General features: G+C 41.9%; 1 protein-coding gene across 1 annotated transcript in view; it reads right to left on the minus strand.

Annotated features, from left to right (window-relative positions):
• Positions 1-319: 319 nt before the first annotated feature.
• The window catches only part of RCL1 (RNA terminal phosphate cyclase like 1), a 32,620-nt gene continuing 7,745 nt past the window's right edge, over positions 320-25,194 (minus strand). Inside the window, exons 4-9 of the mRNA XM_037373793.1 lie at positions 23,515-23,589; positions 22,133-22,257; positions 19,500-19,625; positions 12,549-12,705; positions 6,424-6,527; positions 320-1,843 (exon numbers count right to left, since the gene is read on the minus strand). Coding sequence (XP_037229690.1) covers positions 1,693-1,843; positions 6,424-6,527; positions 12,549-12,705; positions 19,500-19,625; positions 22,133-22,257; positions 23,515-23,589 — 738 coding nt within the window. The 3' untranslated portion in view covers positions 320-1,692. The remainder of the gene's footprint in view (positions 1,844-6,423; positions 6,528-12,548; positions 12,706-19,499; positions 19,626-22,132; positions 22,258-23,514; positions 23,590-25,194) is intronic.

Raw genomic sequence — 25,194 nt, forward strand, 5'->3', positions numbered from 1 at the left:
AAGGTAAATTTTTCCTTGCCTGCATTTTTCCTAATGTAACTTGAAATTTAAAACATACAGTAAAAGAGTTTTATTTCACATTCTACCATCTTATTTAGGGTTCCCTTAGCTGCAAATAAAATTTTGGAAAGCTAGTAAATTCTAAGAAGGGCCTCTCCCTCTCCCTCCCACCCTGGCAACTCCCAAAGCTGTTCTTTAGATGTATCAGTACAAAATAGCCATTTATCTTTTGAATTGCCATCTTATAGGGCTGGAGAAAAGGTTCAGGGTTTTTTTTTTTTTGGTTGTTGTTTGCTTTGTTTTAAAGGGAAATAAAAACTTATTTAGGAAAAAATACTTTTATTTTTCCAAAACATGTTTAGATAGATTGCAACAAGAACAAAGTACAGTACAAAAATGACTCACACGGCCTGCAATATTAGTAAAACACTAATCAAAATACCTAACTTTTTTCCAAAGTCCTTTTGGGTCCAATATACATTTTTCCCATTACAGAGGTAATGCCCACTTTACGGTGGCATCAGATAAAGTTTCTAAGACCATTATAACACAGTCACTAGTATTTGGTCTATATATATACCAGCTTTCGACATTGTTTTATTCTACTGTAGATACACTGAGTGTAGTCTGAAGTCAAGTATGAATTTATTTCCTTCTGTCAGGAGCTCAGTATTAACTTCAGCAGGTTTGCCTGGAATCTACCAAAAGCCTTTCTTAGGTAAATATTTATATCCTGGTAGAAACTTTTTGCACCTGTCAATCCAAGCAGCGCCCATACACCATTATCCTCTCTTTCAAAAGGAAGCAGCTGCACAACATGTGATGGCATTACTGAATTTAATTTTGTCCCTCCAAGCCTACAGCTTTTTTTGCTACCTTTCACAACTCATTGTGAACTACAGTGTGGCATGCCAAACAAACCTAAAAAAATACATGTAATATGTTAAAAACTGTTAAGGAGGTTTCTCCTCCCATGCCTGTCTTTGCAGAGGAGGCTAAAACAAGTTGGTACAGGCTGTGATCTCTTCTGCAGTATTCTCACATCCAGGAAAATTATAATACAGTTGTTTTTTTTCTTCTTCCTGTGAAACTGTAATTTAGTCAATGTAATTTAGTCAGGAGTGAAGCATCTGACAAATTCTATACATATGCAATGCATAAACAAAGAAAATTACTGACACACCTTTATTACTTTCAATTCCATGCCAATATTGTCTCTGCAACTACCTCAAGAAGCTAATGTTTCTGTTGTGATCATTTGTTTTGTACTGCAAAGCTCGTTTTGGTCAACCTTGTTTTCCATCTCTATCTAAACCTTTCAGAAAAAGCTATGACTGAAGCCTGGTTACACAAAACTAGAGCACCCACTGCAATAAGGCTTGAGAGCACAGGGACAGAAGAGGCATTTGTGTCCCATTCAGTGGAATACAGTGCAAAGAGTCCCAAGCCAGCTGAGGCTCCAGCTGGGCATTCTATGCAGCACAGAATACTGGCATTGCATTTATAAACAGCACAGGTCTGTTTAGATAGCCTAAAGTCAGCTTGATTGTTTACATGCAGCAAGCTTGGGTACCTCTGCACTGGAATCATCATTTGTTTCCCTGTGCCAGAAAAGGCACAGGGAAAGGCAGGTTTTATCAGATCTTTGCAGTGTTTTCTGTCATCCTATTTCATGAAGCCTACAGATGTTTCTTATCTGATAGTTTTGCTAAGGTTGGAAAATCCAATGCCAACACATGTCATTAAGACTTTCTCCCCACCCATGTGCTCTTCCTCAGGGGTCTTTGTTTCAATTTTAAACATGATCTGGAAGAAGCTTCTCAGGTGTCGCAGAAACTCAATTCTAAAGGAGAGAAAACAACAGAGTTTTAAAAACAGAACAGAAAGCCCATTACAGTATGTACTAATGAAGATTCTAGCAATAAGCACAGTGAATAGAACATGAAAACAATTGCTTAGTACAGAGAAACGGCTCCAAACGGTGTTTGCCCTCCTCCCTCGTGTTGTAGAATGTGGCTAGTGACCCCTACTGAAACCACTGCACCCTCTGTATGAGCAGAAAGAGAAGGGAAGCCTGGTAACATAGCAAGACAAACTGGTAAGAGAAGAAAGAACAGAGAAAGAAGAGATGTAGCCAGGCAAGGTCACTTACTCATGGTGCTGCTGACTGTCCATCAGGGCTATATGAACCCCATACTGACGTGCTGTAGCCCAACCCCCACTCCCCATTTTTAAAGCAGAAATAAAAGATAAACAGGGATAGCAAAAGGTTGGCCTTGGGTGCATACTTCGAGAGAGACATGTCAGATACTATAACATGTTTGATTTGTATTACTAACTTGTCCACTTCTTAAATATTTTATTACAATCACATTCAGATACAGAATTCTTCCTGTTTTCTCTCTTTATTTTTAGGGGGGAAAAAAGGTAATTTTCCTTTTATAATTTTAGAATGAGAGGCATGAAGAGACTAAACAGACACAGTGCTCCTCAATGCACACTGACTAGAGGGTGACAGGAAAAGCTACTAAAAAGTATTAAACAAACAAAACCAAAAACAGCTAAGAAAACATTCCTACTGGCTTCCCCAAAACACGGAACAAGCAATTATACCAAAAGGCTACAAATACAAAATTGGCAACTGCTCCTGACAGAAGTCTGGTCTCTTCTAAGCAGGGCCACAAGCAAGCCTGCAGTATTAAACTAAGGTTTAAAATCCTGCAGCAATTGGTATGTGCCCTTCTCAGGTTAAATTTAACTTTTAAAGAAAGGGATTGTGCATGTGCATGTCCAGTCCACACATTAGTTTGCTGGCAATCTGGAAAAAAACTCTGCTCTGCATGCTGACAGCAATAATCACAAGCTAATCACACTTATATCATCACACCAAATCAAGGCGAAGTGCCCACAAAATGGGAATCAGAGGACCAAGAGGACAGGACTGTCCCCACTGCAACATCATGAGGCCTCTGAAATCCTCCTGGCAGCTCCTATTCACAGAAATTGTCAATAAGCACAACAAAAGTTGCAGGAGCAAGAATTGCCTTACCCACTCCAGTGGGTAAGTGCTGATACTCTGTGCTCAGGTATGAGCATGAAGAGAGGCTGCCATTACCTACACTGTACTTAGCAGGATCTGAGTTATCTCTGGAGCAGTCAACACTTCTACAGGGTGAATGCAGGCACATGGCACCCCATGCTCTATGTACATCTATCTCACCTTCCTGGGGTGGTAACTGGCCTCAGCACAAACACCAGCTGTCTCATGTCAAAATGGATTAACAGTGGGAAGAGAGAACTGAAAAGCCCCTTTTCTTCCATGCCTCTTCAACTGCAAGGTTTCTGATTTCTGCTGTTAGGCAAATCGGCATATGTTGGCACAAATGCTTCAGTAAAGCTGATGGGCAACAAGCTCTGTACCAGCCTTCTCCTTAGCTGGGTCCTTTCCCAGACCTCTGGCAGTGTGACAAGAAAGCAGCCAAGCCCAAAACAGCAGGAGTGGCATGCCAAACTGCAAAGAGGGCAGAGCATAAAACGTACAAATGCCAGAGGCAGCATGGAGCCAGGGACTCAGGGAGAATCACAACAGCTGATCAGCAAACTCTGCAACACGTTAGTGGGATCAGTTCAGCCTGTACCTCCCTTCACATGTATGTGGACCACACTGTGCTTCTCCCATCTCTTCTCCCTTCTGAATAAGGGCTGAGTGAGGAAAAGCCAGAGGGCTTTGCTGCAGCCCCGGGGTCCACCCGAGGGCCTCAGGGGGAGTGGGAGCGAGGGGGAGGCTGCCTTGGGACGTCGGGGAGAACCTGGGAGCAGCAAGAAGCCAGCTCTGTCTTGCAGCAGCAGTAGCACAAGCGGCAAGAGCCCTGGAAATAGGAGAAAAAAGAGGGGGGAAGGCAGGGTGTGAGCTGGCAGCGCAGCAGAGAGCAAGCTGGCATTAGCTCAGGGCTGAGCGGTTTGCATGTGGCAGTCTGCGCCTCAGGGAACAGGAGGCTGTATGGACCCGGGGACTGAGGGGGGCGTGAGGTACAAGGACATCTTATTTTGCTGGAAATTTAGTGTGTTCATGCAAGAACAAGGCAGAGCTGAACACTCTTTCTCAGGTTGAGGGACAGCCACACGAGCCACACTGGAGGTGTTCCTCAGGGACCGCTCCCTTCAAATAAAAAAGCATTGTAATAAACAAAAAGGAAGAAAAAGAAAGGGGGGGGGGGTAAGAAAAAGACTAAAAAGCCTGGTTTACCTAAGCGCTACCTTTTCGCAGGAGCCTGGTAAGCAACACCAAAAGGTACACGACCACTGCGCCGCCCCAGCTCGCTGTCAGGGCGCAGCGCCCGCCCCCGCGGCGGAAGGGCCCAGCCCGCCCGGGCTGCTGCCCCGCGCCCGCCAGGGGGCGCCACGCCGCGGGGAGGCCCTGGGCCCGGCGGGCGGGCGGAGGCGCCCTACCCGCCCCCGGCTAGCGGCCCCCAAACCCAGCGCACCAAGGCGCGGGGCGCTCAGGCTTCCCGCAGGCCCGGCCCCCGCCGACACACCGGCGCGCAGCCCTGCCCGCTCTGCCAGCCGCCGCCGCCGCCAGCACCCTGCCTTTGATTTTAAGCTCGGCCTGACAGCGGCGCTTACCGCTGCGAAATCGGGAGGGTAAGGCAGGAGGCGCTAATCCAGGTGGCCGCGGGCCAGGTGGTCTCTGGGACTGGCGCCCCGAGGCCGCTCAGGAAAGCCCTGCCCCCACCCCACCCGGCGTTAGCGGGGGCAAAGGATGTCTCCTGTGAAAATACACCCGTCTGGGAGATGTTTCCTCATTCTGATGGACGTGTTCCAAAGCACCATGTCCCCACACAGCGCTCCCATCTGCCAGCTGAACTGTCGCACGTGCGCTGCACGGTGCTAGGCAGGGAAGTCAATCTAGTTTAACGGGGCTTATAAATAGCTTCAGATTCCACAGGGTGAAAGAGTTAAATGCAGGGATCTCATAGCCAAGAGAGAAAAGGAGACAATGAAGTGGAACTTGACAGAGCTACAGTGCACTTCAAAAGCCTGTGCATCCAGTGAGTTGCTCAGGACGCAAATTTCCCCACCGTTTATAAGCAGCCTTGGTGAGGGCATGGGGGTGCTCCAGACAGAGCTGTGTGATCTCTGAACAGACCCTCATAGGACCAATGAATCACAGAAATCACAGATTGTATGATCTCCTGTAACACATGCTGCCTCAGGATGTATGCTCCTGACCTTCATCCCTGCCACTCACTCTTAATTTGGAAGAAGTTACAACCCACTCACTTGAAATCAGCCTGCTTACAAAATAAGCTAGTATGTTTGCATGACTTTCATAGCATTACAAAAAAAAAAAAAAACCAAAACACCCCACTGGACAATGAGAAGTGACTGCTTTGTTTCACATGCTTAACTGCGCACTTCAGACACCAATACCTACTTTTTGTAAGCCTTTCACATGGATACTTACTTTACAGGGGATTACCCCTGTGCAACTGCAGGCTACCTACAAAATCTGATCAATGTTGTTTCCAAGGTATCAGGGGTTGAGAGTAGCAGTTAGGCAATTTCTAGCTCTTATGTGATGGCACCACCATTCTTCAGTTATCACAGTACTGTACCTTTCACATATACAGCACCGGTACCATGATAACCGAAAAAGGACAGTTCATAGTCTTATTTTTTGATGCCATTGTCAGCTAAACAATCCTCCCTCCATTTTATTAAAGGAAAACTGCTCAGTATCTAGGAACAATCGTGATCTAGTCAATTACTTGTCAGTCTGACAGATTTTTGGTCAGATATCAAAAATCAGATAAATGAGATTTTTGGTACTGGATGCCCTTCCCCTAACCTGTGTGCTGCAACTAGCAACATAAGAAATTTAGTCTTTTTCTATCCTCTGAACCACTACCACCCACAGACAAAGCTTTAACAAAAATTGAGACTGAAGGACTAAGTAGCAGTCCACTGCCTGGTAGGACTAAAGCTTAGGGGTTGCACATACCTCCATGATTTGAACTCTTAAGCTGTTTCCTTACTGATGGACAATCACAGTTTTAGCATTTGGCTAGCCATTTGAAATGTGCTGTTTGGGGCCACAGTTACAGAAAGATCACTAGGAAAACACAGTAGTGTACGCTAGGCAACAAAAAGCAAACTGATGTACACTTACAATCCAGGAACCAACAATAAACCCCAGCTCTGCAATTCTCAGAACCCGGCATAACAGAGAACAGTAAGGGAATCATCTTCTAACATGTAGAAATAAACACTAGGTAACTTACACCACCTGTCTCATTTGAAGATGGGTACAAGTTGTTCTGTTCATAGCCACAGGCAAAGGTCTTCCATATACAAAAAACAGCTGTGCAATAAAACTAGCGAATTAAACAAGACTGGGTAATTAAACAGAACAAAACAACTTACGTGTATGGAGACAGAGGTCCTAACAGGACTTTGGAAACATCTCGTTGTCCAAGGGTCATGAGGAGCAGAGCAAGGCTCTGATTTGTTGAATCTACACAACCTCCCTGCAAACAAAAATGTTTTAATAATTAATCTCTGTACAAACTAGAACTTGGGATGGGAGTAATGAAGGAGAAAGATATACTTAAAAAGCTGAATTACCGCTCCCAATTTTCAAAGGCCAGAAAGATAAAAATCCAGATTTTGTAACAATGACAAATTGATTTCACATGGCAGGCTCGGAAAGAACAGAACTAAAAGAAAACCCTGTAACAAGGTCACATTAAAGATCCCTCCCATCTCTCCCAACCTGTTCTCTTCTAACATCACAGACTGTAAGCACTAAATAATTTGTTTGCAGTAAATTGAAAACAGATATTAATTATAGTTTGTGTACATTTGAAGATACCATGAATTGCAGCACTTTATGGAAACTATAAAGTTACATTTGGACAAATAGTTTAGCACCAGCGGTGCAAACCAGCAAGTTGAAAGTTGTTTCACATATATCCACTTAAGCCCTTGCTGCTAACTTTTGTGGTATTACATTTTAAAACATTTCCCCTCCCATATTTAAATTGGGAATATTTTTCTGTTATTGCTATGTGAAAGAGCCGTTCATAAAATTATGTAGAACTACACACTTCTGTACATATTTGACTGCAGTAAGTCACATGTGCATGGTAAATTGTTTTGTATGTGGAACATGTTAACTATGATGCATACATACATCAGAACTGGAAGGCTTTCTCTGTTTACAAAGCTTGAGCATAAATTAAAAGGGATAATTTCAGCCAAAACTGCTTTAGAGAGAATTTACCTTTAATTATTTACTATGCAAATGTATTGCAAATAGAAAAAATATTTGGCATAACACGATTTCAGCCTGTCCTCTTATTCATCCTGATCCACAGGCAGGTGAAATCTGTCAACAGTTTCCTGCTGGATCAGGCCTAATGCTAGGCCCTCTGAATAGGCTCTCTTGAGAGAGCAAAACTAAAAATTCATTCTTATAAAACCAAATTCTCTAGCGAGTTAAACTGACAGTTACCTTTGTGGGCAAGGAGTAATCTGCCATCATTTTAAGACAGGGGTCCTCAAACTATGGCCCGCGGGCCAGACACAGCCCCCCAGGGTCCTCAATCCGCCCCTGGTATTTACAGACCCCCCCACCCCCCCCTGCCTGGGGTTGGGGGGGAAACCAAGCAGCCGCAGATGGCTGCCTGCCACTGCATCCGCGCGCCGGCCCCCTGGTTAAAAAGTTTGAGGACCTCTGCTTTAAGAGATAAAACCATAACCCAAAAAGGCAAAGGAGGGGCAAAGTAACTTTTGGACTACACAGATTAAGAAAACGCAATAATGTGACAACCTCATCACAGTTACTTGGTGCGAGGGCAGAAAGGAGGACCTTTCCAAGAAGAGTTACTGAAGGTGTAATCTTCAAGATAGCCTTGCTTCAGTGTAACACATCTCAGCTCCACTCTTCTGAAAAAAGCCTCTGCACTTCATGCAACAAAAGATACACCACAGTGAATGAACATCTTTCCATTACATTCACTACCATGACCTAACTCCTAGCAACATGCTCTTACAGCAGCCCTTGCCCTTTTAACTGTGTGAACCTGACATACCAAAAGTGAAGTTAATGCACTCAACCTAATGCCATCTATGAAGCTGATAAAAATTGTGCTTTATCTTGAGCAAACAGGGTACCTGCAGAATTGGCTGATGTGATCTAGAGCCACAGCTCTCACCAGCAACATTTGCCAATCTGAAACATGTATAAGAAGCAGATAAGAGTTTGGTAAGGAGTATTCCTGACACAGGACTTCCTGTATTTGTAGTTCTGTTAATAATTCAAAATGGTTTTAAACACTTGGATGAAAACTTTAAATTTTCTGAGCTTCTTTTTGTTCTTCTAAAGCTGAAAAAAAAAAAACAGAAAACATCTATTTTTATGACAAAAGCTCCAATCAGCATGGAGATAACCACGTCCTTAACAATATAGCAACCCATGATGCATCCATCACATCCTAGATGCTTACGTGAACTCTCTTGCTGCAGTGAGTCAGTTGTCCTTACTACTGCTGTGCATTAACAATGTGCTGTTATGCCCATTCCCACAGAGGCAGTTGCCAGGCAGACAAATTAAGTAATTTGCTTGTAATTTAATGATGACAGAACAGTAATGTGTCAAAGGAAGGACATGCTACTCTTAAGGAAGCCAACTTTTTTCCTCTCAGTCCCCCTGCCACTTACTCAAGAGTACAAAATAAAAACCAACGTCCCCATGAGAAGTGAGATGGGCAAAGTCAGAGCCAAAGTACTGACATTTATTCCAAAAATAGCTGGCACTTGTTACCAACCCAGGATGCATCTTCTAGTCTATATTAATTCACTTCATTGCAGTTTCTCCATTATTGTTTCCATTGACAACAGAGCCAGATCCAGCTGGATGTGAAAATTAGATACACGGATCACTTAATCACTCCATTTTGAAATGCCGTTATACAAATACCACAGCTGATACGCACGTACAAATATCACAGTACTGGGTACTGGATAACACTGTTTTGGAGAGGATTATTCTTCTAAGTTTGACCCCAGCTTTGATTTAGTCTTGGTTATGTTTTGGCATATACTCACACAATTTCCTCTCTTACCTGTGCGGTACATACTTGCTTAACTCAATAATTTGTTACGTGAAGTACAGAGGGTTTGGGGTGGGGTGGGGGTGGGGGGGGTGTTGTTGTTTGGTTGGTTGGTTTTGGGTGTTCTGGGTTTTCCTTAGAAGAATGGAGCAGTCTTGTCATACTGTAGAAAGACCATCTCTAAAATTAAGCCTTCAGTGAAATGCTTTACTCTTTTTACTTCTAGTTAAATAAAAAAACTCAGCCTTACTCCTCCTGCACCTTCAAGCCCCCTAACAACTCAACCTTTCTGCATTAAAGAACTCAGCCTTAAACAGATATTGCATCCTCCCCTGTTTTTCATGATCACAAGGAACAGAAACATTCGATCCTTTTGCAGTTCTTCCAGGCCTTTCCATTATGCCAATCACCTGCTATATAAAGCTCCCATAATCAACGCCTTTCAAAGACAAAAGGAAAATCCTTATTGGCATTCTACAATAAGCTTAGGTAAGAACTGCTTATGGATTTATAAAAGACAATGCTAGCCAGTCACTCCATGCCCCCTCTTTCAGAGCCACTGTAATTAGCACTGTGCCTACTTATTAGTCAATTAGCTCCCACATCTTTCCATCAACAAAGGTACATTAAAAAAAGGTCCACTGATTCCAAGAATCATACGATCCCTTTCATTTCTTTTTGAAGGCTTAGTAAAAGAGATCATTTAGCACTTAACATAGCAAGACTCAAATCCTTAGATTACCTAGGTGGTAAAGTTTGCATAATAGCAAGAATTAAACAAATACAATAAGGAGGCCCCTTCAAACAGTAATGAACTCCAGCAGATTTGTGGGTGATCCTGATAGCTAAAGCCCTTCTATATAGAATTATCTCCAATGCTCCCAGGATGCCCTTTTCGGGTCAACCCTCCTTGGCTCCTGCAGCACAGTACCTACAAGCAAAGCAACAGGTGAAGAAACAGTCTCATAAAGAAAGGATCTAAACACCAGGTGAGAAATTCTCCCTTGAGCTCTGTATTCTGTGACTAGCTGGTGTAAAGACAGTGGGACTTAAAGAGTGCCTGTTCAGAGCAACCTATTATTGCTCCATGCACAGCTTTCCCAAATCTTTACTGTTTCGCTAGCCATCTTATCTAGGCAAAGAGACTTAAAAAAAACCCACCAGTATCTTCAAACTAAACAAACACTGCACATTTTGCAACATGTTTTTATGTCCTGTCTGGGTCAACACTAGATCAAACTGACCTAAGCTCAAAAAAACTCAAACAAACCCCCAAAAAACAAGAGAGAGAAAATGAGCCCATCTTTCCAAATTCCTGGCTAGCACTGTGTGAGCGTGTGTGTCAGTCACACACAAATTCCAAGTGTGCATTCCGAAAGCTACAGAACAAACCCACCACATTGCCTATGACAGATGGGGCAGGGAACTGATGAACAGCAAGGACTGAGCACTCCCGTGGATAAGCAGTACAACAACCAAAAATGGAAACAAACAAGAACTTTTCCACCATGAGCTGCTGCAGTGGAGGACCGCTAGTAGTCTGAACACTCACTGCTCAGCACCTGTCAGTTACTCTTGGACTGAAGCCGCCCACATGTAAAAGAGCCTTCCAGGAGTACCAGCAGTACCATAGCAGGCCACAGCCAACAACTTCACTCGCTCAGAATCTGATCTTTGAAGACATTGAAACTTCATGGCCTTTATCATTCAAAGACTTGCCTGATCCTGTTTCCTCCTCAAATGCTTTTTTTTTTTTTCCTGTTGTCCCAAGAACCTCACTCTCCTGGTGCTCTGCAGAATTTGACTCATCACATTCACATGGCTGCAGTACACTAAAAGCAGAATATTACCTGGTTCAGGCCTTTCTACCCCTCTTCATTTCAGTAGTTCTCCAACATCCAACTCTGAAAAAAGTGTATTATCTGGACAAATTCCCTCACTGGTTTCAATCTGTCAAGGTGGTTTTCAAAGGAAAAAAATATCTATTGCTGCTCATAAAAAGTATGTGGAAATTGGATTTTTGATGCCTCCAAACATCTGACTACCTGAAGATATTTTCCAAGAGGTTTACACAAAGCAACAAATGTACCAAATTACATGTGATTATTTTGTTTTGTTGCTTGGTTTTTATCTGGTTTGGGGGTGGGGGAGCTGGAAGATTTTAACAGTTCACCCCTCAAAAACAGCTACCTGTCACTACATAATTGTAGAAACGGGCAGATGTTTCAGTCACTTGTCATGACTGAACTCCATGCATGCTGAACTTTCAAATGCAAGGGGTCTGGACTGTACCCAGGAACAATATTTGTTTGTGGAGTTCCTATGCAATAAGAACCCTGGGCTAGAAAGGGAAAATCCTCTAGCAACATGGTGCATATACTTAATAAAGACAAAATATTAATGGAAGACTGAAACAAGTGGGCAAACTGGTAATTCAGACTGACAAAGAGTTGGCAGCAGGGAAAGGAAAAGATAACATGAGCACAGGTAAACAATCTACTACAGGCATGGATGTGATTTATGAGGTTAAGGGGTATTTTTATAATTTACTACATTACCTAATACAGAATCTCATTAATGGCACTTTTAATACTTTGCAAAATCCTAGCAGGTTGTTCCAAGTTCAGAGCAATGACTTGTTTTTAAAGTGAGTACACTTTGTAGGTGACTGCCTCCTAAAGGCCAAATGTGTTTCGTCAATTCTTAATGTCTGTGGAAATACACCACAAAAGCAGGTAGGTTCTTTATCAAATCAGAAACATACTATGATGCTAATTGCCAAATCATTTGTAAGACTGAAAACTGCTCTATCCACTAAGTCTCACCACATAAAAAAACGTTTTAATAACTAAAACAAATTAATTACACTGCAAAAGACTGCAATGTATTTAAGATTCTTATGCAAACACTGTCCTAGTTCCTTTCCAACAAACCATTCAGCAGATTCCTCATACAACCAAACAGATCTCAGCACATCTGACTTTGTCATCATCACCACAGAGCGGCCAGTACTGAGGCTAGCTGCTTTTTTTCCCCCTTCTTCCTCATATGTTCTCCCACTCATAATGCAACATTCCAAACACTAGTTTAAGAGCACTGACTATCACCCCTGCAACTTACTATTAAAAAAAAACCCCAAAACAGCCCATGTGAAGCCAATTGAATTCAGCTGCAGATAGAAAGCAACAGGAGAAAAATCTGCCACTGCTATGATACCAGACGTAGGAACCAACATGGCCCAGTAAATCATTACACTATTAACAACCATTCCAAAGCACTCCCTACCTGGATCAAGTCGACACTGGCAGCATCAGATCACTTTTATGTTTGGATCTGAGTCTGTCTGAGGGTGCCCCCAAACAACCTCTTCCACTAGCAAAAGGTCATCATCTTCTTCCCCTACAGCTATACAGATGAAACATATTGGCTGCTTACCCTGTAGATCTCCTCAAGCAACAGTTTAGCACAATTCTGGCCAAGTTCCTCGGGAAAAACAGCTTTTCCCTGGCCCTGAGGGTTTGAGGCTAGTTCAGCACTGAGAATAGTACCGTTGATGGTTTCTGCAGTAAGGCACAAGCCAAAACCTGGTGATCTGAAAGAAAGGGAAAAGTGTGTATGATTTAAAGACAAGAACCAAGCAATGAGCCAAGAACTACTCCCAGCCAACCTCCTCCTCAAGTCACAAACAGCTCCTGTCATAGGACAATACTGGGAATCTGGACTTGCTGACAAATTTCCTGTTCTGTACGTTTGATTCGCCCTACAAAAAAACTTTAACAACAGGATTTAAAAGTTGAACCCTGTACCAGTTGCCCCAAATCCACTGTGCCGGCTATTCCTAGCAGAAACTCTTTAAAAATGAAAAAAAGGAGAAAAAAAGAACCCCACCCCCCAAAAAAAACCCAAACCCATAACAAAAAAAACAAACACCACCAAACCCAAAGCCCTAGCAAAACCCCCCCACCATTTAAACATCAGAAATACTCTTCTCTACTAAAAAAACAAACCACTATCCTTTCTATTTATTTAATTCACATTTGATAAGCATTTCAAAGGTATCCGGAGTTTCTTCTCTGTGACATTCAAAACCAAAACTTTCTTTAGGATTGAGCTCTTTCCTGGAAGCGTCAATATTTAGCAAGATTAGACTGCAGCCATGGCACCAAGAAGGAGAACAAAAAAAGGAAAGTTTGATCCACATTACTTTTATTTCTAATAGCTTCTTTTCACTTTCAGTTCATTACCATTCAAATCATTACAACCAGATAAGAATTCTGAACGTATGACTTGAAGGAAGAAACAGCTTCCCCCTATTTTACTTAGACCGTAAGATTCCTACAAAATGCTATTGTGAGAGTTAAGAAAAACTTTTGCTCCAGGGAAGTCACAAATGGCAGAGTACAGCTTGCTGAGAAAGCAGAAAGTTGCAAGAATAGGAAAAATAAAAAAAAACCAGTCCTCTTATTTATAGGCTCTGGAACAGCTAGCCGTTCAAAATAAGGTTAACTTAAACATACTCCACATAGAGCATCTTCCACAGTTCTGCACTCCTGCTGCCTCCACCACCCAAAATTTTAAACTAAAATAGTCCTACTGACCCAAAATGGAATGTCACCAACATCAAACCACAAAACCAAGCCCCAAACTCCAATACAAATAAACTCTGCCAGTGCCAGAAAAACAACAGTTCCTCCAGAGGCATTTCAGTAGGGCAGGAACAGAAAGGTATCGGTGGTTCCCACCCATATTTAACTGCCTGCACTTGCTGAGCAGCACAAAAGGTATGTTAAAGATGCTTTTCTTCTCCTTTCCTGTAAGAAAGAGATCTAAACAGCAAGATAAGCACAGTATCAAAGATGTTATTCTTTGGACAAGTATCCTTCAATACCTATATCCCCTGGCAGATTTTGTTAAGTGTTAGATAGCGGCAGATCTCAAAACAGAGATACATTCTAGATGGCAGAAGACACTCAATGTATTTCCTCAAGCTTTTGGCACTGTGGAAGGGGTATAGTTCAACACTTTATATTCTGAAATCAGGACTTGGTTTGCACTGGATGCAGATGGGCTGGACTAGTCTTTGCAGGTCTTAATCATCACCAGAAGCAGCACTAGAATAGAGGCATACTGTGTTCTTTCCTTATCCTGTTAAGATACACACACAAGTACTGGGAACCAAGTAATCAAAAAAGCTTTGCCAAAGTGGCACATTGTTAGCATCAGATATACTGCAATCGTACTGCTGCCACAAGAAGAGAAGAATGAAAAACGTGAGTCCCATAAAACTAGGACTGAAGCCCAGAGCCTGGCCAATAAGAAAGAGGCAATATCCAATAATGTGGGAGGCTAGGAAGGGATTAGAATACCTAATTGCCTCCCTTCTAGAACCTGGACTTTTTCAGGAATGTCAATCAGAATATGATACCCTAATTTTGCCAGGAGAAAGCCTAATTCCCAACAACTCCGATTAGTGCAAGGTCTGTGGGCAATTATCAGGTTATAGCTGATGTTCATGCAGTGGTACCTAATCCTTACACCTTTTGTTGAATGTGGTTCCAGAGACTAACATATATTTTACTGTATTAGATTTAAAAGATGCCTTCTTTGGCAATCCATTGAGTGAACAGAGTCAGATGCAGTTTGCCTTCCTATGTGAGAACCCAAAGACGGGGAGAAAAATCAGTTTTGCTGGACTGTGCTACCACAGAGATTCAAGAACAGGCCTACACTATTTGGTAATGTTCTAGCAAAAGAGATGGAACAATGGCAAGGTAACCAATGGAGCATTACGTTGGTGCAATACGTAGATAATATCTTAATCGGGGTGGAGGGGAAAGATGACTGTCTGAAAGCCACTGTTGATTTACTGAACGTTTTGGCTCTAGCTGGAGATTGGGTGTCCAAGGGAAAGGCACAGACAGTACCAGAATGAGCCCAGTATTTGGGATACGGAGTTCCTAGAAGCCAGAGAGAACTGAGGACGGAACAAGAAGCAGCAATCTGTAGAATCATGGTTCCAAGGTCAAACAAGAATTGAGGGGGTTTCTTGGAATGGCTGGCTGGTGTAGAATATGGATTCTAAATTAGGGAACGATAGCAAAACCCTTACATTCAGCTATTAAAGGCCCAGGTATTCTCCTTGAATGGACACCAGAATGCCAAAAGGGTTTTGATGAGGACAGGGAAGAATTAATGTGGGCCCCAGCCCCAGGCTTACCAGATCTAAGTAAACCTTTCAACTTCACATGCACGACAGGCAACACATGGCCTTGGGAGCACTTGCCCGTTCCCCTGGGGTCTGGAAAATGCCAGTGGCCTATTTTTCACAACAGCTGGATGAGGTAAGTAAAGGCTGGCCACTGTGTTTGTGAGCAGTAGCAGCTACATCTGTGCTAATCAAAGAAGCTCACAAACTCACCCTGGGTCAGCCCATCACAGCATTGGTCCCACATACTGTGACAGCACTACTGGAACATAAAGGACATCACTGGATTTCTCCCAGCCGGTTAGATAAATAACAAGCCTTACTGTCTGAGCAGGATGACACAACTCTACAATGTTATCTTCAAATCCTGCTACCTTATTATCTATAGCTGAACAAAAAAGTTTTCTGACATGGCTACAACTGAACAAATTTGCACCAGTAGGGCAGACCTGAAGGATCAACCCTTGGAGGACAGAGATGTAGAATTACACACTGATGGCAGCAGTTCTGTGCAGGAAGGAGCAAGAAAGGCTGCGTATGCTGTAATGATCACTGATGAAGAAACTGAAACACAGCCTTTGCCCTGAAACACTCTGGCCCAAAAGGCAGAGCTGATAGCTCTTCCCTGAGCTTTAAGCATTAGACGTAGTCAGAGAATCAATATATATACAGACTCCAAATACGCATTTAGAGTGGTGTGCACTCATGGAGCCACCTTGAAGGAGAAAGGGCTGCTGAGCTCCCATTAGGTATGGATGTGAGATTTTGGATCTCTTGCAAGCAGTATTGGAACCAAAATAAGCAGAGGGTCAAGGGAATATAATTCAAGGCAATTGCAAGGCAGATTCATCAGCAAAAAAGGCAGCCTTACAGAAGAGATCCAAGGAGCATTAATACCTGCAAGGAATTTGGAGATAGAACTGCCCCAGTATTCAGAAAAAAGACAATTAACAGGCTGAAATATTACACTGCAGTAAAAACAAAGAAAGGTGGTGGGTGATGCCAACCCACCAAGTCCTAGTCACTCCCCACTTAATGAACTCTATCCTTGCTAACCTGCATAAAGAAACTCATATGGGAGCAGAGGCAATGGTCAATAGTGTTAAACAATATGCAACAGGACCAAAAATACAGACACTGGTGGACATTATTACTAGGAAATACCTCTTTTGTTGTGAAAATAATAAAAAAATTAAGCAAAGGCCAGCACGTGGCAACCTAAAAAGGGGAATCACTCCTGGAGAACATTGGCAAATAGATTTTTACAAGTTGCCCAATCACAACAGGCATAAATACCTTCTTGCTCTGGCTGATACCTTTTCAGGCTGGCCAGAAGCTGTCCTGCGTCAGAACAGTCGGGCAAGGGAGGTAGTTTAGGTATTGTTAAAAGAAGTAATTCACCGATTTAGAATACCAGATGTACTATCATCAGATAATGGACCCCATTTTATTGCTGATACAGTGCAAGAAATACACAAGTTCCTTCAGATTAAATGGGAACTGCATACATCCTGGAGACCTCGGTCAAATGGGAAAGTAAAAAGAATGAACAAAACTCTCAAATCACAAATTGCTAAAGAGACCCATTTGAAGTGGGTGAAGGTATTAACAATAGCATTAATGAGAATCAGAATTACTCCTAGAAGTATAGAAAGATTAAGCCATCTTGAGACCCTTTACGGGAAACCATACCCAGTTAATTCTGTTTTGGGGAAAAGGTGACCAGATGTGTGTAACAGGAAGTAGTTATATAATTTATATGGTATCTCTTTCTAAGGTATTGTCACCCCTGCACAGGTATCTAAAGAAACAAGGACCACTGCCTGTAGATACTACCACACATGGATTCAAACCTGGAGATTCTGTCTACGTTCTAATTTGGAAAAAAGAGCCATTAGAAGAAACCTGGAAGGGACCATACACCGTTCTTGCAACTACCCCTACAGTGATAAAGACCAATGGAATGAAGTCTTGGATACATTACACAAGAGTGAAGAAAGAACCTCCAAAAAAAAAGTGGACCGTTAGGCCTGCAGGAGATTTGAAACTGATATTTTCAAAAGGATTTTAATATCAAGTATCCTGTAAATTTAATCCATAAAAATTGCCTGATACTCTGAATATACCTACAGAGAATTAAACTGTCCTCAAGGACAGTTTACCTTTTAAGATTATTAATTTTACAGCTAATTGTATTTTTGTTCATTTAGAAGAGTAGATTATTACTCAAAATGTTAGCATTCCTAACAACGTAGTATCAATTTGACATTACTAACATGAAAATTATAAGGCTATTGTGTATGGAAAAGCCCATACCCCCTCCCCATTCCAACTCTTTTGGTTACTAGAGGAAACCAAATGTATATAAAAGGATGACAGGGGGATATTAAAGGGTATTTGATCTTTCTTTCACAGACTTTGCCTTCACTACACTGGTATCTGCATTAAAACGCCACTTTCCTGATGATACACCAGTTACCCATTTCCATCAGGGTTAAAACACACTGGATGTGACAGCACAGCAGCATCAGAAAGCCACACGCACCAGCAGTGCAAAAAGGGATTGAGCTCCTTTTCCCATGCCATTATTTATCCCTCTGCAAGGGCTATCCTTGCAAGTAGTAAATTCAATGCTGCCACCCCAATTTGACTTTTTCACTTTAAACATGCATAAAAACCAAAATATCATCCCAAAATCTCAGAAAAGTTTTCACAATTCTGATCACTGTTAAGAGTCTGGATCCACAATGATGTCTAGCTATGCATTCCATCCCCGTTACCTTACTGTTGTCAACATGAAATTAATCTCTTCTTCTAGTGAAGTTAGGTTAGTCACATCTCTGTAGCTCTGTATTGATGGCTGTGCCCTGGAAGGAGAACTACAAGCCTGGTGCGGGGAACATTCTGCCCCAGGAGGTGCCAACAGCCAGCCGGCTGCAACAAGGACAAGAAGTCGGCAGAATGGAACTGTAACTAGGGGAAAGGCAAAGGCGGCCAGGGGAGACTGTGACCACTGACTCAATTCAGGACTACAAGACCCACCCCCCAACTCCCTCGGATGTGTAGTGAATTAAAAATACACTGTAACTTTAAACTGAAGTGTGAGATATACAGACCAATAGAAAGCTACAGTGAAAAACTAATTACCAATAAATAGTATCTTTTAAGCAAAGATTCAAAAATATGTATGTATAACTAGACTGTATAAATATTATTCTTGTTCTTCTGAGTTTTGGGCTTGCTTTGTGTAATACCACCTAGCTCCCAGCTTTGCACAAATCTGTAATAAAGAAATAACTCTACTCTCTGTGTCAACTGGCTCCTGCACACCAGGTGAATGATTCCACTTTTTGGGGAACATGACAGCTTACTAACCTGGGATATTAAATATGGTGAAGGACTGGAAAAGAAGAAAAATACTTAAAAAGAATGAGTCAATGAGTTTTAGATTTGTTTAACTTTGAAACCTAATCAGTTTTACTTAAGGTAGTAATTCAAAAAGCAGCAACAGTGAAAGAAAATGTTCATGCTTGGATTTGAGCATACAGACAGAAGACAAAAATTAGTTACCCAAACCTCCTTCAATCTCAATGAAAAGTGGTAAGAGGCCAACAAAGTTGACAGATTATCGGTACAATTGTCTGACGTACATCCACCACTTCTGTGTTCTGCTGGTGAACAAAATCTGTCGAAGTAAATGAATGTCTCTATTTTCCAGTCCTCACTGGACACTCCTTCAGCTATTTATGTAAAGCAGAGGACAACCCACACAGCTCAGTTTCTGAAACAGTTTTGTCCCTACTACCTTTTCCATCAGAAGGTGTACAGTCAAGTTTCAACGCTGGTTTTCACAACATACCATGGCACCTCTCATCTTAATCTCATTTCAGAGGAACAGGTTTAAAACTGAGGAGAGCTCAAGTTGTCTTTAGTGGCAGTAACATATTACATTTTTTGTTTAAGAAAACACACAAGTTTTATCCTTGCACCAAGAGTAAAACAAACTTATCTAGTTAATAATTCCATTTTTTCCCTGTGAGGAATATTTATTTCAAGTCAGCAAAATACAAGATTATGGTCTAATACTCAGGTTTATTGTATTTAATTACACATCAGAATACCCTAGCAGATGAACAAATACAGAATTACATTTCTGTTCCCTGTGACTAGTGGATACTCACTTTCCAGAGCTGACCCCTTTCATATGATCCGTGTAGATATAAATGTCTGGTAGGAATTTATTCAGGATACTCCTTGCAGATTCCACCATTCTGTTTGCCATCTGTGGTGACACTCTGACAGAGTATCTACATTTCTGAGCTAAGGAATTCATTGTGGTCACAAAAGAAATTTAAACCAGAGACTGACAAAAGTGGCCAAGAGGTTCCATGCTATTTTGGAAAATGTGGGTTTGTCCTATACAACCATTCATGAGTACTGGTCCATTTTCCTGTACTTAGAGAAGTATGTGTGTATAAGTGCTTTCTACAGTCTTTTCACTGGTATACCTTGAAGCGCGGTAGACAGAGCATGTGCAGAACAGCTTATTATGACTAGGTAAATATCTATTTAAAAACGCACTTCAATAATTCTAAACTGCTCTTCTGTCATCCTGTGCTTTCTTGTGATGGAAGAAGTCCTGCATGCTCTGCTCTTCATATACTATCAAAAGACAGTGATGGGTGAAGTTTCTCTGAATTATCAGCAAGAAATTCTGTCTTCCCATTTCTATCAAACAGAAATTGGGTAGGTAAAATGTTTTAACAAAAAAAAAAAAAAGAAATTAATTTGAAAATAATAATGATGAAAAAAATATTTGCTCTTTCCAAGTATTTGGCAGTGCTGTGAGGCTATCAAGTTCACTGGTCCTCTAGTCACTCAACATCTGAAGGTAATAGTTCCAGGGAAGAGGAAATTACCACCTTCCTGCTTACCCCAACCCACCTTCTTGCAGAACACAAGAGACGAACTCACTTTCTGCCTTTTTACTCAGGTGCTGCTTCGGTGGTATTCCCAACAGATCTTCCAATGTACACTGTACTCCAAATTCCACCGCGATTATAATTCAGACTCGGGCTCTGCACATTTAACAACCCATCTGCACCTACATGCACACAGCAATGAAGCAAACCTCCCAGCTAGCAGAAAGGAATTTCCTCTTCTACAATTTTCTATTGCATTCTCTTGTGGAGTAGGTAAACCAAAGGCTTTAAGATCTTAAGGGCAAACCCAGTAAATAATAATCAGAAAAGTGATTGTTCTGCATGGCTGGTACACTCAGTGTTTTGGATGACTATAAAAGATTGCTGCAACACAAACTCCTCAGCTGTGAAGGAAGCTGATTTGCCCAGGTGAATCTTGAAGGGACAAAACCCCCACATAAAAGACCTAACAACTTATCCTTCCTGATGTTTTGTTTTCTGCTGGCTTGAAGGACCACTTAATGGCTAAACTGAGACTGCCTCTCACCAGGCTTACTAAAGCCAAACCTTCATCCCTGAGAAAAAAAAACACAGAAAAACCTAATGAAAAGTGGAATTTCAAAAACCTGTAGTTGACATACATTGACCAAATCCAGTCAAAGTGGCCCAGAATGGTGCTGTGTACTAACACAGATTTAGAAAGATGGCACTAAAGCCGTGATCATTGCTTCCTCCTTCACACAGAAACAGGATAGCGCCACTTATTACAGAGGTGGACAGGGGCACAGAGAAATTACTCACTTCATGGAAAGACCATGACAAACACCAGCAAAAGCACAAAGAGCTGCCTTGTTTTCATTCTACAGCATATGCACTCAGTAAAATTGCTCTCACTTGGCAATGCTGTACTCATCCAAATGCTGCAACTGGAAACAGAGGTCAAAGTGTCCTGTTCTCACACACAATTATGATGGTATGCCGTAAAGTAAAAGGAGAACAGGCTGCTAGTCTGCACCCCTGGCAGGAAAACTGTTCCCATTCCTGCTTTCCTTTTGGGTAATCAAAGCCAGATCATGTTTGGGACTCTCATAATCACAAATTAAACTACAAATTGGCCAATGCTCAAGAGAGCAGGACCTCATGAAATACAACATTTAGTATCTTACTTGTAAGGTACCTGCTTTCTTCCTACAGTGACAGCAGATTCATGACAGATACCATAAAAAAAACCACAAGAAAAAAAAAAAAGTAAAAATCCCCACCAACAAAAACGTTAACTAGATGTGCAGTTCCGTTTGCAAAAGTGAGTACTTCACAACACTATTTTGTGCTTTTTGTGCAGAAATACAACTTCCACCACTTCCATCTCCAATGGTACTACTGAAGGTGAAGAGCTAACAAACTTATTTTCATTAACACAACAAAAAGCTCAGTTCACATGCGTGCAGTGAGGTGTAAACTGAACTAAGATTTAAGCTCCCATCTGACATCCTGCTGGACTCATTAACAGCCAAGATGCTACCTATGCCAAGTATAACAAAACTGCATTTGTAATTACTGGATTTACACACAGGTAAGATCCCTTTTGGTGCTGCTACATTATGTCATGGAAGGTGTTTTAATGTTTTCTTGCTATTGGAAATATTTTAAATAGTAGTGTTCAGTTTTTAATCTATTTACTTATCTACTAATAGCTTTTTGAACAGCAGTGTTGTGAGCACAGCAGTTTTGAGAAATGGTCCTAAAACCTAGTTGTGTGATCCTCGTGTCACCCCGTATTACCTGGACACATGCTCAGCAACATGGGTGTACTTCTGTAATTTCAAGTTGGGACACTTTTTTTTAAAGGCAAATTTGTTTAAAAGAAGAAAAAACAAACAGATAAAGGATACGCAGTTCCTCTGATGCGCTTGATTTTGCCAGGGTCTGTGAACTGAATAGGCTGCAAGACCTTTTTCACTGGGCAAGCAAACAGTATCTCTCCACCCCCTTTGGGAGGCATTCCTCTCCGGTTGATCTAGAAACAATAACGGAGGGACAAAAGCAGGTTAGTAAAGAGCACAATGAATGTATTTACATGCTCAAAAGTGACAGCATTTATTTCACATATAATAAAATGTTATCAGTAGGGGTGTTACCTGAACACAGGTGAGAGAGACATCCTAAAGACAGAAACCGATTTTGCACCAAACCTATAAGCAAAAATTGATTTCTTTTTCCCTCCTTTCTTTCAAGTACAGTAGGACATGGCTTCTCACTAGACAACAAAACAAAAAAACCCAAAAAAAAACCAAACCCCACCACCTTTTCCAGGAAGGCAGCCTCGCCTTAAGACTGTTCAACTCCAACGGTACAGTCTGTACCTCACTGCTGAAGGATGTCTGGAAGTGTTTGATGCCTAGTATATACATGGGGGACCAGACCAGTCCCACAAAAAGGCCTGGCCAGCCCAACCCTGTCCCACCACCCCAGCCAACATCCACAAGGATGGGGATGGTACATGGGCCTGTGGGTGGGTCTGGCTCAGGGGGTCCACGGCTGAGCCGGGCCGGGCTGTGGAGACTGTCCCTGCCACAGGGTTGCTGGAGCAGGGGCTGACAGCCCCAGGGCCACAGGCAGGGTGGAGGGAGGCACCTGCACAGCGCTTGGCAGAGCAAGCGAAGACTGGCAGTGCAGCTAGGGCCTTCAAGTGTTTCAAATGAGCACTCTTTAACTTTGAAAAGCTATAGTTTCTTCCTCCAGCCTAGAAAAAAAAAGAAATCTATTCTACATCCAGACTTACTGGGCCTGTGAAAAGTTAGTCTTTCTAACTTTCTTTCCTGTATTTTCCATACTGGAAGCAAGCCTCAATCACCCAAACACGGATCCAGCTCCTCTATCGGTGAAGGAGGCAAAAGATTTTACTATCACTCCCTAAGCCTAAGCACAGGGCAGGAAGAGCAAGCGGAAAGAAAAAGAAATTCAATTAACTGAAGAGGAACAAGAAAGCAAAAATGTTTCTTAGTTTGTGGAGATCTAGGAGACTAGGAAAAGTCACTACTTTCTCCTTACCCTTTCTAGCCATAGCCTTTGCATGTCTCTTACGATAACTTCAATCACTGTGTGGCTGGTGTGCCAAAACACGTCAAGAACAAAAGGCAGTTTTATAAACGTGTGTAGCTACAACTGGGTATCTGCTAGAGACAGACACCAGCAGCAAGCACATGGCCCTGTGAAGCAGTGCAAAAGTATCATTTCAGCATGTGCTAGAAAAGAAAGCAACAAATTGTCTTACCTTGATTTCCAGACTTTCACCATCAATTCCAAACTTCTTCAGTAGGGGTAGAGCTGTTGCCTTAAGGACATCTACCTATAGAACACAGAATTAAAAGCAGACTCTTTACTGGAAGTTACTTAAGTCACTAATTTAAAAAAAGGCTCCTCCATACTAGGTATTCTGTGGGAAGACATAACGATGTAAAAGAAACATTTGGCTACTCTTAGGCCACCACAGTGTCTCACTACTCAAAAAATTTGCTAGAACAAATTACTGGCAGATGGAATTTCCTATCCTGGATTTCTTCCTCGGCCTGATTTTTACTTCTATTATGGTTCAGCTAAACCATTTGTTTCTCTGGACACAGCTATTAAAAAAATTAGAATCTTCTGTCACTGCTAAAAAATTCCTACAGCTAAGTAAATGATGATTACAATAACCTTTGCATTTTGGAGCAGACCCTTGATGTGGCAAGAAGAACCTCACCCTTCTGTCAAGAGCTTCATGTTTCTGAAAAACTTCTAGGTTAACATCTGTGGAAATACTTAGAAGATTGAACTGGGTGACACATCACCCGTGTCCTCCCTTTGAGGCAGATCCTTGTCAGATCCAGGTCTGAACAGGTTTTTCCTTGCCATTGCTCCTCCTAATTGCTGACCCAAGACAACAGTGACTGTCATCATCTTCCCCTGTTGAAACTTCAGTAGTATCGCCAAAGGTGACAAAAAATATTTAGCAGTGCAAAAGCACACACAGTTACCCAAGACAGGCAGCTTGGGAGAGACAGGACCAGAACAGCATGACCAAAGCGGAACTAAATTCAGGTGAAGGAAACCGGCATGTGGTAGACAGCAGCTGAGGAGGCAGGAAAAAAAGCACCTTCCTTCCCCTGCCTTCAGCCAGGAACCACAATTCCCGAGTCTCATTCTCCCTGTTTTGCATAGAATGTGAGCCACTGAGGAAGTACTAGCACATACGTCAAATACAAACTGTGAACAACCTGTTAAAGAGCTACCTGAGTAGCTACGAGTGCAACTCTCATTCTTTAAATCCTGCTGGCCAACAAACTTTCTCCTTTACAGGGAGGCATTTGCTGTTGGTTTTAATGGTATTATCAATATTTGAACATTTTCATTAAAAAAACCCTGTTAAGTCAAAGATTAATTTTTTATATTTATATATTCTATATTTTTTACAGCCAGGCTACCTTAATTCAGCCCCTCAGTAGTATTCATTAATCACACAAAACTGACTTTTAGAGCAAAAACCTTTACTAACATGCATGTGCACATACCCAGACACAGGTGAATACCACCAGCAGAAGTTCCAACAAGCTGATGTGGTTCACATTAAAGTCACACAATATTTATCCTTTCTTATGAAACAAAATATACCAGTAAAAAAAAAAAGAGCTTCTCTGTGTAGCTTAGGAACTCCCTTTTCTGCCTCCACTTCCACTTTTGCAATTCTTTGGACTGAAGTCTGTAACTCTGGAGAAAGCATGTTACACCAGCACTAGGAAGCTGCATCAGCTTTGAGTCTGGTTCGTCTGTTCCCAAAAATGTCAAGCCTTGCCATAGTTTTTAGTCCCCAACTTCCAGGCACAATACTTACCAGGTACCAGACAGACATATAGTAAGAGACTGCCTGTTCCAGATTTGCAGCCTCAATAGAGAAGGTAATAAGCAGTACTTGAAG

Source organism: Falco rusticolus, chromosome Z, assembly GCF_015220075.1.
Source record: "Falco rusticolus isolate bFalRus1 chromosome Z, bFalRus1.pri, whole genome shotgun sequence".
Lineage (NCBI taxonomy): Eukaryota > Metazoa > Chordata > Aves > Falconiformes > Falconidae > Falco > Falco rusticolus.